This window comes from Magnolia sinica, chromosome 14, assembly GCF_029962835.1.
Source record: "Magnolia sinica isolate HGM2019 chromosome 14, MsV1, whole genome shotgun sequence".
NCBI lineage: Eukaryota > Viridiplantae > Streptophyta > Magnoliopsida > Magnoliales > Magnoliaceae > Magnolia > Magnolia sinica.
Window position 1 is genome coordinate 8,393,728 of NC_080586.1, and position 16,545 is coordinate 8,410,272.

Consider the following 16,545-nt stretch of genomic DNA (forward strand, 5'->3'; position numbering starts at 1 on the left):
ACTCTCTGTCAGAGTATTGAATGGTTTTTCTCTCGTTAAGTCCAATCGCTGATAATCTTGATTCCTGGCTAATGAGAGAGGGAGGGAAATGCCGTGCTCATTACTCATTTCTATCCTACTCTCCAACACGTGCCAATGGAGCACATGTGCAAGGCATCTGTACCCTTGATCTGGTGGGCAACTAGATGGACGGATCTTATTCAATGTACGTGAATGGATGGTTAAAACAATGATCCATGGTACATATTATAGTACACGATGTCGACCTGATGGGCTGTCATTGGATGAGTTGTCTTATTTACGCAATCATAGCCACTCATCCTAAATGAGTTGTCTTATTTTGACTTGGACTCAACCCGGCTCGACCTACGTATTAATACATTATAATCTAGAGCTCGCATTGGGGAGAAAGCGACCGGTCCAATGCGTAAATTATTTGAGTTATAAATGCATGCAAGGTAATGGTGTTTGGTTGTTGGTTTTTATATTTATTGGCTTAATAATTCTTAATTTTTATTAAAAATTTTGATTTTTTTACTTTTTGATTGGCTTTTACATTTTTAAATTCTCTAAGTTTTCTTTTAAAAAATTGCCTCAACTTTCTGTGAAGAATTAAAATAGAATTTTAAACTTGTGCTAAATTTTCTTAGAAAACTAGGTGCATCAACCAGATAAAAAATTTAGTCATTTCTCAAGAAATACTAAGCTAACTCCAAATTCCCTTAAAAACATATAAAAAATGGAAAAGAATTCTCATTAGCCAAACAAGCCCATGTATAACTTTGATTGTTAAGAGAAAAAACCAAAAAACTAACTAGGTCCTTACTCATGCCTCATTGGTAAACTCGCAAGAGTTTCGATATGAGGTCATTAGTTCGAGTACCCATATATATAAATTTTAATTATATAAAATTATAAATGAATTTTGGAAGCCAAGTACCATGAGTACAGAGCGAGGCTGCTTAACGATGCCATGGTCGCCAGGGCGGCAATCCCATGGACAAGTGCGAATGTCTTGTTCATGGCTGCCAGGTTAGGGTTGTGCTTGGCTACTAGCTTGTTCTTCCACCATCCCACTTCCTCTCCAATGTCTACTTCTCTCTCCACCTTGTGCCTCCTCCTCATTACCTGCCCATAATCCATCATCTGGGCATCATTGTATGAATTATGAATTCTCTATGGCTGGTCTTGATCAATTAATGAATTATTTATGCCTCCAATACATAAGACTTGCACTATAATTGTTCCATAACAAGTGAAAATGAATTCTCCAAAAAATTTAATTAAGAAAATCAAGAAACTTAGGAAAAAAAAAAAAAGATTAGAAACACAAGAGAAAGGATTATAGGGCAATAACCTCAAGCGTCATCGGCAGAAACACAACGAGATTAATGACATTGAAACCGAACGAAGATAAGAGAAGAAGGAGCTGAAGCTTCTGTTTCTCCTCCATCAATCTCCATGAATTGTCATAAGCAAATGTTATAATCAAAATCATGCTGCATGCAGTGGCCGTCAAGAAATACACTGGAAATATTTTGGTCCTCAGATTCCCAAACTGATGTCTTGGGAGAGTCCTTGCAATTTAGGAGAGAAATATATAAGATTTCGAAATCCTCTCTTATATTACCAAAAAATAAATTAATTAAAGGAGCACCATTAACTTTTTTATTTTAAAAGAAAAATTAGATGGATATACTCCTTCAGCCAAGAGCATTTTTGTCTTTCCACCCAACTACTTCTTTTACTACTCCATGCATTTTGGCCTGCATGGTAGTATAGTATAGTATGAAGGAGCTTATGCAACAAAGCCTAGGTTTCTGTAGGATTAGTGGAGGGCCTGAAATGGACACTCATACATTTGAAGATTTTGATTTCTGGGAACGGGTCTCTTTTATGGCATTAGCTTTTCATTTATGATTTGATATATATTGAAAATTTGCTACATTAACTAAAAAGATTAAAATTATAGTAGAAATAAAAAATAAAAAAACAAATACTTATTGTCTTGAAAACATAAAGTATTGCATGATAACATGTTATTTGGTATGAATTTAAATTAAAAAGCAAAAAAAAAAAAGTAAAGAACATCCCATATTCATGTGCTTGATTTGAAAAATTCTTGATGCATGTGGGATCCTATAAGGGGATGTTTGGATGCATGTAAAGTCCATAAGTTGTAAGGAGAAAACAATTAATCAGGGGTTGTATTTGCATGTAAAGGTTTTACATGCTGTAAATATATTACAATTTTTAGCTATAATATGAAACCTTGTGAAAAGTCATGTTTCATATTACGGGTAAAGCCTTTACAGTTAAACAGGCATTAATTATATATGTTAGAACATAATAGTTAATATACACTCATGATATGTGGGGCTCACCATAATGTGTATAGTACATCCAATCTATCTATTATGTATTTCCTTTAATGCCCTCATGTAGTTTTAAAAAAACAGCTTGTCCATTATCAAATAGACCACACAAGGGAAGGATGAGATGCCCACCATTAAAAACTTCTAGATTTTATTTGAGGCCCACTATGATGGGTGGAAGACATCCAATCTATTTAGTGTGTGCATGCTTTAATGCTCTCTCAGGACCCTAAAAAAATTCAAATCTTTCTCTATGTGATTTGCAGATTTTGAAGGGTTCATTGCCCAAGTTCTATGATATAAATACCCACTTTACTCATTGTAACCACTTTAGGCTAGCCAAACACACAATTTTTTTACCTGTAAACAAATTACCACTTAAAATCCAAATAAACTAGCATGTAAACTGATTACACCTAAACTCTTTTAATGTGCAATGTGTTTACCACTAAAAAATTTACGGGCATCCAAACAGACTTCCAAGCTAACACATTTACCAATATAAAATAATGGGGTGAAAGTATGAGCTTTCCATCCATTGGGCTACATAGTTCAGCTTTCTCTTCAAAAAGAAAAAGAAGAAAAAGAAAAAAAAGAAGCCATCTTACACCTCAAGTGGGCCACTATGTACAAAGCAAATGGGCGGCCAAGAAAAGCTTGTTTTAACTATTTGTATATTTTATGAGTTTTGACCCATCTTGAGTAAAATGGCTTGATTCTTTTGGTAAAATATCAAACCGCAATTTCACACTATATGGAAATCCAGATCATGTAATACTGTTTTTTTTTTTTCTTTTCTTTTTCAAATTGACAAGCATTGGTGCGTTTGGATGTCCAACGCTCACATTCATGAGGAATTACTAAACCCCGTGTATCTGTGTCACCGGAATTCTGTCATGCCATCTGGTAAGTTCAAACGTACCACAAATGCCAAAAGTGTTTGATGTGTACAATATTCATTCCATGCCAAAGGTAAACCCTTCCATGAAGATCTTGGATTGCATAGATCGGGTCATTTCCACCATCAAGTGGGCCACATGTCTATCAGTCTATGTCATATTAGGTTAGATCTTTGGCAGGATTGGTTTAGACTGTCCATTATTTAATTTAAAACATGGGAGTCGTGTAATAATTAAATGGTGCTGCAGCTGGTCAATGAGAAATCGAAATATTTATGTACGCATGCGTATATGTGTGTATGTAAATGAGTAGAGGTGTACCCGCATCCAGCCCATTTCTCTGTCAGGCTTAATAAGTACTGACACTTGTAAGCATTTAACTACACCCACACCTGGCCATATCATCTTAGGGTTCAGGTACCCATTGGGCTCATCCAGCCTATTGACACTCCTAGATATAAGCTCTTTGCCATGGTGACTATGATCATCTGACATCCCTCTACTCATCTTAAAATTCATCAAATGAACCTCAAGATGCGTTGGTTATTGACCGGGTTGTTTGGGTTTTTTGGTAGCATGAATTCGATATAAATTGGAATTCAAATCACAATTACAATGGAATTCATATGAATTGGAATTTGCAATTGTGTTTGGCTCTATGTAAATGGATTCCATGTGAATCAAAAATATGTTTGGCATGTTCCCCGCATGCATGAGAGGGATTTTATGAATTCTCAAATATAGCCCCGCATGATGTTTATGTGAAATCCTGATCATCAGGTGTGTCACTTCATTTTATTGTAGGGCCCGTGATTCAAGTGGACCATACAATTGGAAATGGGTGTCCCTCACCCAACCGTTTTCCTTTATATTGCCCACCTGAATCATGGATGGGGCTGATTTTTTGGCCCTATGGCTATAACAAGGTGAGGCACTTGTTGATGTGAGTGGATTTCACTAAAACATCATGTGGGGCTCACTAATTCTTAAAAATACTATGGGTCATTTTCGTGTAAAAGGCACTAAAATCAACACATGCATGTGTAAAAAAAATTCTCACATGTGGTCTACCGTGATGTTTATGAAAAATCTACCCTGATCAATAAGTGTGTCACTCCATTCAGCTGTATTTAAAAATCAACCTGATTTGTGATTTAGGCGGGGCATATGATTGGAAACAATATAGGGAGTATTCCTCTCCCAATTATTTTCCTTCATAGGGCCTACCTAAATCATGGACCAAATTGAGTTTTAAACCCTATGGCTAAAATGAGGCAACTCACCAATCAATAAGTGTGTCACTCCATCTAGTCATAAAACCCAAAAATCAGCCTAGTCCGTGATTCAAGTGGACCATACAATTGGAGACAAAGTATAAGGTGTCCCTCTTCCAACTATTTCCCTTCGCATGGCCTACCTGAACCACAGACCCGGTTGATTCGTGAGCCCCGTAGCTAAGATATGGTGTCCCTCTTCCAACTATTTCCCTTTGTATGCAAATGAAACTTATCTATGGTCAACCTATTTCAAAATTGGATCGATCAGGGTAGACCCGATTCAATCCGATTTTGAAATAAGCATAATCCAAACTTGACCCGACTCGGTACCGAGTCCAGCATGCCTGATCCGATTTGAGTCTGGGTCTAGCCTGGAATAATCCGGACCGAGTCCGACCCGATCACAAGTACCAAGTCGGATCGAGTCAACACCGACTCAAGTCGTGTACAGCGGGTATTCACAAGCCAAAATCACCACTCAAAACCCAGATTCACATGCTAGAATTGCAGCCTCTCCATCAGCTACAGTGCATCTCAGATCTAATATATATATATATATATATATATAGGGAAAATGTACTATGCGCTTGACCTCACAAGACCGTCCCATGAGGTCGAGTTGTGTGGGCCCCACCGTGATGCGTTTCGAACATCTATCCCATTAGTCAGATGCACCATTCCATCGTGGGCCTAGGTCTCAAAAATCAAGTCAATCCGTGACTTGTGTGGGGCACACCACATACAAAAGTGGGGAGGGGCCGTGCACCATTAAAACATTCATAATCATTTTTTGGGCCCACCGAGATGTGGTTTGCAAATCCAGCCCATCCATTATGTGTGTCCCACTTAGATGAGGGTTCAGACCAAGTTTCAGCAGCATTCAAAACTTAGGTGGGCCCCACCAAGTGCTTTTATATGTTTTTGGCATGTCTTCACATGATTTTAGATAGTATGGCCCACCTGAGTTCCGTATACAGCTGATTTTTGGGATATCTAATAATTTAGAGGGGACCCATCAAACGCACAGTGTTCATGGTCGACACGGATCACGGTGGGGCCCACACAGCTCGACCTCACGGGAGCTTATCGTGAGGTCGAGCGCATAGTACCTTTTCCTATATATATACAAGTCGAGTTTCGGATCGAGTCGAATCAGTACCGAGTTGGATTTTGGGTCAAGCCGAGTCGAGTTACTGGGTGACTCGAACTCGACTCCATTTGAGTTTTGATTGGATGAAGTTAACTTGATTCAGATCAACTCACCTACTCAGTTCTGATCGAGTCAGATTTGAATGAGTTGGGAGTTTGACAAGTCAAGTTATCCCATCCCAGCTCTACTTCTAATAGAGCTAAATTAGCGTGTATAGCCTTCAAAATGCACAACAAAATAATGCAACCTCACTACGGCCTTGCCACAACGTAGATTAATGAGAACACGAGTCATATTTAGGATTAGCAAACTCTCACATCAATTGGATGGAATAGGTCCTTACTTATAAGTAATTGATCTTGCAACACATCATGAATGATCAAGTATTCATTGTTTATACAATCGTCATGAAGGATTCATCTGGTCAACCATTGTTCTATACCCATTACAGTATAAAGTTACGTGATGTGACTAGATATGAAACTGACCATATGACTTGTGTGAGATATATATACACGTACTATTATAAAACAATCAAATCCATATAACACCCTGAATTTTGAAAGTCGAGTAATCCTTGACTCCTGAATTTCTCAATGACCCGGGTGTTACGATACATATAAACTCAAATATAAAAGTTCATAGTGTGTGTATATATATATATATATATTCCAGGGAGTTGGGAGGCAGCGATGGTGCATTCATTTGGTACATTTGACATATACCAAAATTCATTTGGGGGGCATAGTCCATCCAACGTGGGGGACAACAAAAGGGGCGGATCACAATGGTGGGGCCCCACTGGCACAAAATGAAAACTCGTGTGCGGTGCATATCCTCCTCAATGAGACAGACGGTTGATACTGACGATTCAAAAACATCTCGACCACTCTTTGATTTTTCTTACCTGAACATGATAAGGCCTCCAATCAGTACTCCCCAAACAGCTGCACCCCATGCAATAGAAAAGCTCAATAGGTGGGCCAGTTTAATCAAAGTTGATATCGTGGAAGAATATCCACCGTCGGATCCTGTACGGGATGTTTCGGGGGAGAAGAGGATTCCGATGGATACGAATGCTATTACAGTGAGAAGCTGAGTTATCGGATCCATCTCAGAAAGTGAAGGTTTTTTTTTTTTTTATTCTCTCCTCCATCTTTATAATTTATAGAGTGGACTACACTCCTGTGTTAGTTTAGCACCGTTTAAAACTCGTCGGTGATGATGGTTGTATATAATAAACATTTAGGGGGGCGTTTGGCACATGGGTTTAAATGGGATTGGGTTGGAGTGGGTTTTAAGATCCTTGCAACGGACTGTTTCGGACTCACATGGGTATGAGTTGTGAAGCCTCACCTGCTTGGGTTTTGTCTGGCTAGTGGTTGGTGCAATGCGGACCCCACCATGATGTATGTGTTTTATCCATGCCGTCCATCCATTTTGAAATATAATTTTAGGCTTGATCCCAAAAATTAGGTAGATATAAATCTCAAGTGGACCACACCATGGGGAAGCAGTAGTGATTGAATTACACCATTAAAAACCTCCTAAGGCCAACTGTAATGATTATTTGACATCTAACCTGTTGATTAGGTCATACGGACTTGGATGAAGGGAAAATATATGTATATAAGCTTGATCCAAAACTTGTGTGGCTCTCAAGAAGTTTTTAATGGTGGACGTTCAATTGACAACTTGCGGTCCACTTGAGATTTGGATCAAACTCATTTTTGGATTCATACCATAAAATGATCTGAGAGAATGGGTGGATGGCAAGGATGAAACACATACATCATGGTGGGGCCCACTGACCGGTAGTGGCAAGGTGAGTAGTCAATCCATTTCCATTCCAAACCGTCTTCTCTTCTAAACATTAAATGGGATGGCCTCCAAGCCATGGGATTAGGCGATAATCACTGACACAATGTAATTATTCTATTTTGGTAATTCCATCCCACTTAAACCCATCTAATCCCATGCTCCAAACACCCCCTTAGAAACTGAATGGTTTTGATTTCTTCAAGGTGAAGGACGTATGATAACCAACTAATTCACCAACTTAAATGTGGCTGCAGCATGACATAGGAATAAATTTCAACCACCTATTTAATAGCCACTAAATGGATGGTTATGAGTAAATTTCAACCATCTATTTAATAGCCACTAAATGGATGGTTATGATTAATTAATAGTATTATCTACGAGATGTGATCCAACCACAATGGGACCCACAACTTGGATACCTATTGACCCAACTCAGCGGAGCCCATCTTAATGTATGCGTTTTGTCTGCACTATTCATTCATTTTTATTCAACTCACTTTAGGGCATGAGCCCAAAACTGAGATGGATCCAAGGTTCAAGTTGAACACACAACAGGATACAGTACGTATTTAAGGCCAATCAATAAACTTTTTGAGAGTTATTAATATTTAAATTTTTCCTTTATTCAAGCTTATAAGATTTTATAAGTTTGATGAAAAATAAACATTATAGTGGGTCCTTGAATGGTTTCAATGATGTGCATTACTATCCTCATCTTATATGGTGCGGTCCACATGAGCTATGAGTGATGTTTGCGAGAAAATTTCTCTTTTCATTTATTTTGTCTACTCAGGTATATTAATACATGTGATAATAATAATAATAATAAAAGGCAAATCTAAAATTCTAGTAAATTGCACCGCAGAAAGCAGAGGAAATGGTAGGCATTAAATAATTATCCTTGAAACATTCATGGGAACAAAAAGTTTAGTACCATGTTAAAAAATTATATTTTTAATTCATTTATGTGGAAATGACCTTATGGACGGTTTGGGTGGCACATAAACATTAAAGTGAAATAAAATAAAATAAAATTTTATATATATATATATATGCATTTCCCTTCCCACTGTCCTGTTGTGTTGCTCACTTGAATTCTAAATCCACCTCGCAAAATGGATGGACCGTTTGAATTTCTCACAAAGATCATGGTGAGCCAACTAGTTCCTGTGGTCGAGTGGCAGGTAATCTGCTTTCGTTTGATTGAAGGAGGCAGGCATGAAACGTGTCTACTTCAAACATTTGTGGCTGATCGTGATGAGTGGACTAGGGCATGCTTGCAGAGCGCCTTACCTGATAAATGGTCCTGATTTTGCACATCTTTCCAAATCGAAAGGGAGTCAGAGCTTAGAAAAGTGGAGTCCGGATCCTCTGTTATCAGGTCAACACAGAATTCCTGATACCTAAATTCTCATTGGTCCATGTCACCACTCACTAAAAAAATAAAAAAAATAAAAAGCAGCTTCGGACGCCAAACCATAGGGTAACAGGAATTCTCTGTTGACCTGATAACAGAGGATCTAGAGCTGGGCATCGGACCGGATTCGGACCAACCCAATCAGATCCGAAATCTATACAGCCTGATCCGAATCCGATCAGATTCGGCACCGAGTATAGGCCATCGGAGTCGAACCGATCAGATGCACGGTTGGTCTGACCCGAACCGCCGAACCGAGTCGATCTTGATCAGATTTTTTAACGGTGAAAATCATTATCCTCGTTACTATTTTCGGTGTGGTTCATTTAAGCTTCAGTTATGATTCATTTTTTTACCAAATGCCCTGAAATGATTATGAAAAATAGATAAACGGTATAGATATAATAAATACATTATTGTGAGCCCATCTTAAACTCATTTGAGTCGTTCGCACAACTCATAGCTCGGGTGAGGCTTTTAAAAGCTACGGCTGTAAAACAGCTGTGATTGTGAACGGCGTCAATGGCGAGCACGTTTTAAGGTGGGTTTGATCACGGTGCATGTGTTATATCAAAACCGTCCATCCATTTGGCGAGCATGTTTTAAGGCTTGGGATGAAAAATAAAATAGATCTAACTATTAAGTGGGCCACACTGAAAAAAGCAGTGAAGAATGAACGTTTATCATTGAAACCCTTTTTGGGGTCACGATCTGACGGAAGTTCTGAATGATTTTAAATTTATTTTTCATCTTAATTGAGGTCTTTGTGATCTCACGAATAGATTGGATGGAAAATAAACGTTATGATGGGCCCTACAAATTGTTTAGAGGTGAAAATCATTCTCAATCGCTGTTTGTGGTGTGGTCCAGGTGATCTTTGGATATGATCCATTTTTTTAGATAATGCTGTAAATTGATATGTAAATATGTATGAACGGTGTAGATATAATAAATACATCACCATGGGCCATATAACTTTGATCTCCTTTGAACCGTTTGTGCAACTTGCAGCTCGAGGAGCATCCTCTTGGCACGACACGTGCCTATGCTAGTGCGTAAGGCAGCTACATAGCTACTGTGTGTGTAGTACACCCGCAAATCCTTTTACTAATGTACACAGTAACTCTGTTGGGGCCCACCTTGAATGCATTTGATTTATCCACGCCGTCCACTCGTTTTTGTAGATCATTTTAATGGTTGAATTCAAAATTGATGTGAATGGATCAGTTTTCGGGTCAGGTCGGGTCGAATCAGGGTCAATCCGAACTCGACCCGAAAAGTTTCGAATCTGGATGGGGCTACCCGATCCGCACCAATCCAGACCATCGGTTCTGTTCTGATCGGGTCGGATCGGGTCTGATCGGGTCGGATCCACCGGATCGGGTCTATTTTGCCCAGCTCTAAGAGAATCCCGACTCAGAAAAGTGATATCTTGAACGGTACTCCAACAGACCTTAATAGTTGATACTCAACTACTAATAAATATTACATAAAGCATGCAAGTAACTGAAATTAAACCGTCCAAAGTCGTGTGACATATTCTAGATAGATCATCAAATAAACAGGACATTAATTCGATCATTCAACTCACCGATTGGTAGACATTTACTGGACGGTTGTAGTGAATGGAAATCAGTGGTCCAGATTCAACGAGCAAATGTACATTTATCAATCTAATTTTTGGACGCTTATAATTAATTTAAGCAGATGTACGTACGGTGTGCAGCTTATGAGCTCCTGAAGTGTCAACATCACAGCTTTGCCAGGGAATCGGATAACTGTCCAACGCGTCATAACTCGCTACAGTGCTACGTGGCGTCTCAAAATGAGTAATCCTGTATCAGCCGTCCGATCAAGACTGAGGTGTGTCTAAGCCGACCTGTGCATGACAGTTCGTTCCAGCGACTGACGACGGAGTCTCTCTCGGAAGTGGAATGCGTGGTGGGCAACGCACCACCGTCCACGGTGATGTGTTGACGTGTTAAAGTTCTTTGGGCCCTACCATGATGTATTTGTTATATCCATGCTGTTCATCCATTTTGAGAGATTATTTTAGACCACGAACTAAAAAATGAGACAGATCGAAAATTAAAGTGGACCACATTACATGAGGCAATGGGATTAAATGCCTGCTATTGAAAACTTGTTGGAAGTTACGGAAGTTTTCGATGAAGCTGATATTCTGTGGTTTCGCTTCAGAAGAGAGTGGATTGCATGTGCCAAGCAAGCATAGAGATATACCTGTGCCGGGGCTGTGTGGGTCCCATATAGATATTTGTGAATCCAGTCCGTCCATCCGTTTTAAGACCACAATAAAATGAGATTCTAAAAATCAGGTGGGCCACCACAATCGAAACAATGGGAATGGAAAATCCATTGTAAAAACCTTCCAGGATCTAAAACCATGATGTTTATATGTCATCCAATCCGTTTACATGATTATTATCATTCAAATAAACTGTAGGAACAAATATCATACTGATGCAAAACTTAATATGCTAACATTAAAAACCATAGGTTAAATAATGGAATAAGCCTGGGCCTTGGAAGAAAATATTTGGAATTACATTAATTAAACTTTTCAAAATAGTGGGCCCCACTATAGAAGGATGATAGTGTCGAACATCAACACCTTGCATTTGATGGGCGGTTAATGTTAAGGTATGGACGGCCATGCTCTTCAAGACTATAAAATGCCACGTTTATTTGGCAGATAAAAGACAAATGGCAGTAGGCCGCTGAACATGAAAGGAAGAAATTGCGGCTAAGTAAGACCGTGTGGTGAACGATATCCCTTGAAGCTAAGAGCATCTGAGTACGGCAGAAAAACAAATGTAGCATTGATGAAAGTAGGTAGAGTAGATTAGTAATGGACCACTAGAAATCTCAGAGCATGGCCCATTTTCTGACAGGGTCCTACGCATAGCCGGAAGCAGATTGCATACTGAGTAACTCAGACTCCGTGGGGCCCACTGTGATCTATATGTTTTATCCACAAGGTCTATTTATTTTAATAGATTATTTTATGGCATGGTGCAAAAATTTAAGCATATCTAAAGATCAAGTGGACCACACCATAGGAAATGGTGTGAATGAACACTTATTGTTGAAAATTTCTTAGGGGTTATAGAAATTTTAAATCAAGCTAGTATTTGTGTTTTCCCTTCATCCATTTCTGTATGACCATATAAATAGGTTGGATGACAAATAAACATCACTGTGGGCCTTAGGAAGGTTTCAACAGTGGACATCATTATCTCCGTTGTTTCCTGTGGTGTAGTCCACTTGATATTTGGACTTGGTTCAATTTTGATTTTATGCCATAAAATGATCTGGAAAAATAGATGGACGGTGTGGATAAGACAAATACAGTCTTGATGGAGCCCACGGAGCAATCCGCTTCCAGCAGTTATCTATTGTATATGCAACGGGAGGACCACTTGCCCGACTTATGTAGTGAGGTGGTGTGAAGACTCTGTGGCGGCTCACATGGATATATGTGCTTTATCCATGCCGTCCATTAGTTTTTCCAGGTCATTTTAGGACACGAATCTAAAATTGAAGCATATCCAAAGTTCAAGTGGACCACATCATAGAAAACAGTGGAGATAGTAATGTCTACCGTTGAAACTTTCCTAAGGGCCCACAGTGAGTTTATGTGTGATCCATTCTGCTCGTAAGATCATACAGACATGGATGAAAGGAAAACACTAATATCAGCATGATCTAAAACTTTTGTAGGCCCCAGGGAGTTTTCAACCAGCGGTTTCTACAATCGAGGGAACACCTACCACAATGAAACATTTGTACGGACCTAAGTTTTTCATCTGGTCGTATGCACCGTTTAGATCTTTCAACCTGAAAGTCAGGCCATTTCTGACCTCTTGGGACCACAGATCAAACCTTCCCACCTAATGAGATATGCGGTTTAGATATAAATCACGTGTTGTAGCCTATACAAGTCTCAGAACATCCTATTTTCACGGAATTTGTTCATCCTGACATCCACGTGTTAGATGAGTGGATTGGATGATATATTGATACCACGATGGACCCACGCAGTTTAGACAAATTTAATGGTTGGACTTCCCATCTCAACATGAGTTTTGATTCAACTTGAAATTTGAGGTCCGGCCAAAACTCCAATGGAACACCTTCTCACATTTCAAACCATTTTCTTTGGTGTGGCCCACTTAAATCACATATGGGCCTGATTTTTAGGCCTAATCCTAAGTTCTAATGTGTCATTTTCATATTAAAATATAGTGGATTGCATGTAATCTTAATGGTGGGCCATCTAAAATTCTTCAAACATCTTTCTCTCAACTATTTCCTTTGGTGTGGCCCTCTCAAATCACATGTCAATTTCACTTATCGGTAAAGCTGTAAATTAGTCATTCACATCGAGCTTGGATCAGCTCAGCTTAGCCGTTAGCTAATCACATCTTGAACTTGGCTTGGCTCAATCCTTGAGCCTTTCTGGCCAGCTCAACTCGACTCGATTAGCAGCTTTGAACCTTGCTTGGCTCAGTCCTCAAGCTCCGATGTAAAGGAGTTGATCTGAGTCGAGCTTGGATTGGCTGTAAAGGAGATGATCCGAGCCAAGCTTGATCAGCTCAGCTCTGCTCAGCTGGGCCATTAGCTTTATCAGCTCAGTGCGGCTCAGTCCTCAAGCCTGTCTTAACACTTTAAAACTTTGAATGCACCTTCAAATTATCACAAAATGCAAAACAGTAACAATTCTTTAAAGGTATTTCATCCTCAAACACTTTGAATCCATCCTCAATTCAATGATCCAAACCGTTTATTTGATAGGGTCTCCTTTGAATTGAGGATGGATTTCTAAAACCCAAACTCAACCAATCGTACAAATCATCCAATCTATGGCTTTCATGGACACACAGTCAACGGTCCAAATTCAACTAATGAAACCAGATGCAAAATACCGTTTTGCCATCTTGGATTTAGGGCTCCAATCAATCCCCACTTGGTCCAGCAACTTCGATGGTCCCGATAGCCATGCACATTCGCCATGTGTGCCATGGATGAGACACCACAACATAAAAATCAAATAAATAAATGAACGAATAAAATACGGTGATGAGACACCACAACATAAAAATCAAATAAATAAATGAATGAATAAAATACGGTGGGCCCACGCTGGTGTTTAGATGTGATCTAATCCATTCATCTGATGCTTGGAGGTTTTACACATGATTTTCCACTGCATTCTATGGTGCAGCCCACCTAAGTTTTGTATCAGCCTGGCTTTTTATATCGAGACCCCAGCAGGTTGATCTCCAGTTGGCAAATCTCGAGCATGTGGTGTATGGAGCATGGCCAAAAATTCCAAATGGAATCCGGCAATCATGACCATTTGATTTTCCCACTCCAATAAATTCTAGATATTAAACATGGGGTTGACCTCATGAAGTGACCGAGTTTGGTGTGGAGCCCACCATGATGTGTATGCAACATCCACACTTCATCCATCCAGTTCACCGTAGATCACAAAACCCAAGTGGTCCACACCATAGGGAACTATATAAAGCATGCATAAATCCTCTAAATTCACATGGAGTGGCCCACCTTAGTTTTGGATGGCCTAACTTTTTTAGGGTACCCTTCCATCCTGCTAGGGCGAACCTGATGAGCGGAATGGATAGCATATACACACCACTTGTAGGCCCCACAAACAATCAAGTTTTGATTGGCTGCTCATCCCATACCAACTGTTACCTCTGCTGTTTTCAGATAAGCTTGATATTTGGAGCTGCTAATCACTTATAAGAGGACGCAACAGATGACAGAAGTGGATGTCAGGGATACATCAATGTGGGGCCTAGATCATAGGCCAGAGTATTGGATTAACGGCCCAGATCTATTATCTTCACTTAACCATTTCCGATAAGAGACCCACTATCACTGCCAAAGTGTATAGTACACTACATATATCCACAAAAATCCAATCTCATAAAACGCAGACGATCATCATAGTCCATGATGTCAATAGGGTCCGGTCCCAGATATTGGACTGCTGAGACTTGGCCCTACTCAGAATGTGGATTTCTCCACACACACAGGGCCCACTCATTTACAGACTATTGGAATGCAGCTCCAGGATCTGTTACAACCGGACCATGAGGTTGTTGCAAGGTCACAACGATCATGGGTCCGATTCAAGTTGTCAAAGCCCATTCCTTGAACTAAATATCCGGGCTTCTGTACACACCCATGCCCTGCCCAGTACATTAGCCACGTATCCACACCTATTCCGATCGTGCTGGAGTCAGGTCCAAATTCGCTGCCATATCAAACCAGCATGCAAATCTACGTCTGATCCAGATCTGATTGTTGTGTCTCAAAACCCATGTCCACGCTCCTTCTCATGGGCCCATTAGCAAAATCCAGCCCAAAGCAGGCCAGATATGGACAATGCCCAAGCTGGCCATGGATCCTGATTTAGAAATGTAAGATTTCAATTGCATTTGGATGCTATTATTACCCTAATAAATTGCAATTGTGAATCTAATCAACAGGGAGTTATTTGATACTCTGGCTGCATATGACACTTCATGCGCAGGCGCTTACAATGCCTTCTGTTGTGTTGGGTTATCAACTTACCCATTGGTAAAGAAACGAGTCTTTGCAAGAAAGAATTACTTCTACCAAAGAGGGATCTATAACTTCCTTTCATGAATGGAAGTCTATGTACCTGCAGACGGTTTGATCAACCTGCTCCTGCCATGACATCTGCACATTTAGAGGTTGCTGCCGTACTCACAAGAGGATTAGCTGTTAGAGGTATCTATCCAGCAGTTGATCCTTTAATCTTGATCTATATTTTTCATTTTTAATCGTCCAATGAGTGTCCACCAATCTGATATCAGATAATCAAATACATGTAATCTTGATTGCGTTTATGGTAGAGATTTAAAATGACAACCATGACTTGGAAAGTTTAATTTTAATTACTAATATGCCATGTATGCAATTTCCAAGTGATTTCTAAGTGCCTGCACAGTATCCATCATGGAACTGAAAGGAAATGTACCTGAAATTCTGGGACTACTTCCATGAGTAGTGTGTAGTTTGCAGAGGCCCATGGTACAGCGATCCTGGCCGTTGATCTGATGGGCGCAGCCATGGACAGGGGATGCTCAACTCCGAGCCTTTTGTCTTTAGATTTTAGTAGAGATGGAGTGCAGCATGTAGAATACGACATTTGTTTCCAGCTTCAGATCGTAAGCAGCAGCTGAGCGCACTCTAGTTGCCAGGACCTTTCTATCATGATAGGTGCAGATGTGGCATGTGTGCATGATCAAGGCCGTTCATCAGCAAATCCAACTGAATGTTCCGGGGCCCAAACATCATGTGGGCAATGTGTAGACCAAATATGAACCATAGCTCAATATTTTAGACCATCAATTTCTGTATATGTGCATTGCCTGAGAATGGACCTACCTACTTTGGGACCGCAGAACATATATGCAAGGCCTAGCGTATGGACGACCCAGATCTCACGCATGCCATACTTGAGTAGGATTTTGACAGTTGCCATCAAGGCTCTTTTTTTTCTTTTTTATATGGATACAATTCA

General features: G+C 39.8%; 1 protein-coding gene and 1 long non-coding RNA gene across 2 annotated transcripts; both read right to left on the minus strand.

Annotated features, from left to right (window-relative positions):
• Positions 1 to 912: 912 nt before the first annotated feature.
• Positions 913 to 7,050, minus strand: LOC131226023 (uncharacterized). Its single transcript, XM_058221676.1, has 3 exons — positions 6,609 to 7,050; positions 1,358 to 1,577; positions 913 to 1,128 (listed from the first exon to the last, which is right to left on the minus strand). The coding sequence occupies exons 1-3, from the start codon at positions 6,812 to 6,814 to the stop codon at positions 913 to 915; spliced, it is 642 nt and encodes a 213-aa protein (XP_058077659.1). The 5' UTR covers positions 6,815 to 7,050.
• Positions 7,051 to 15,416: 8,366 nt separating this feature from the next.
• Positions 15,417 to 16,523, minus strand: LOC131225359 (uncharacterized). Its single transcript, XR_009161320.1, has 2 exons — positions 16,000 to 16,523; positions 15,417 to 15,825 (listed from the first exon to the last, which is right to left on the minus strand). It is a non-coding gene; the product is annotated as an uncharacterized LOC131225359 (long non-coding RNA).
• Between the last annotated feature and the right edge of the window lie 22 nt (positions 16,524 to 16,545).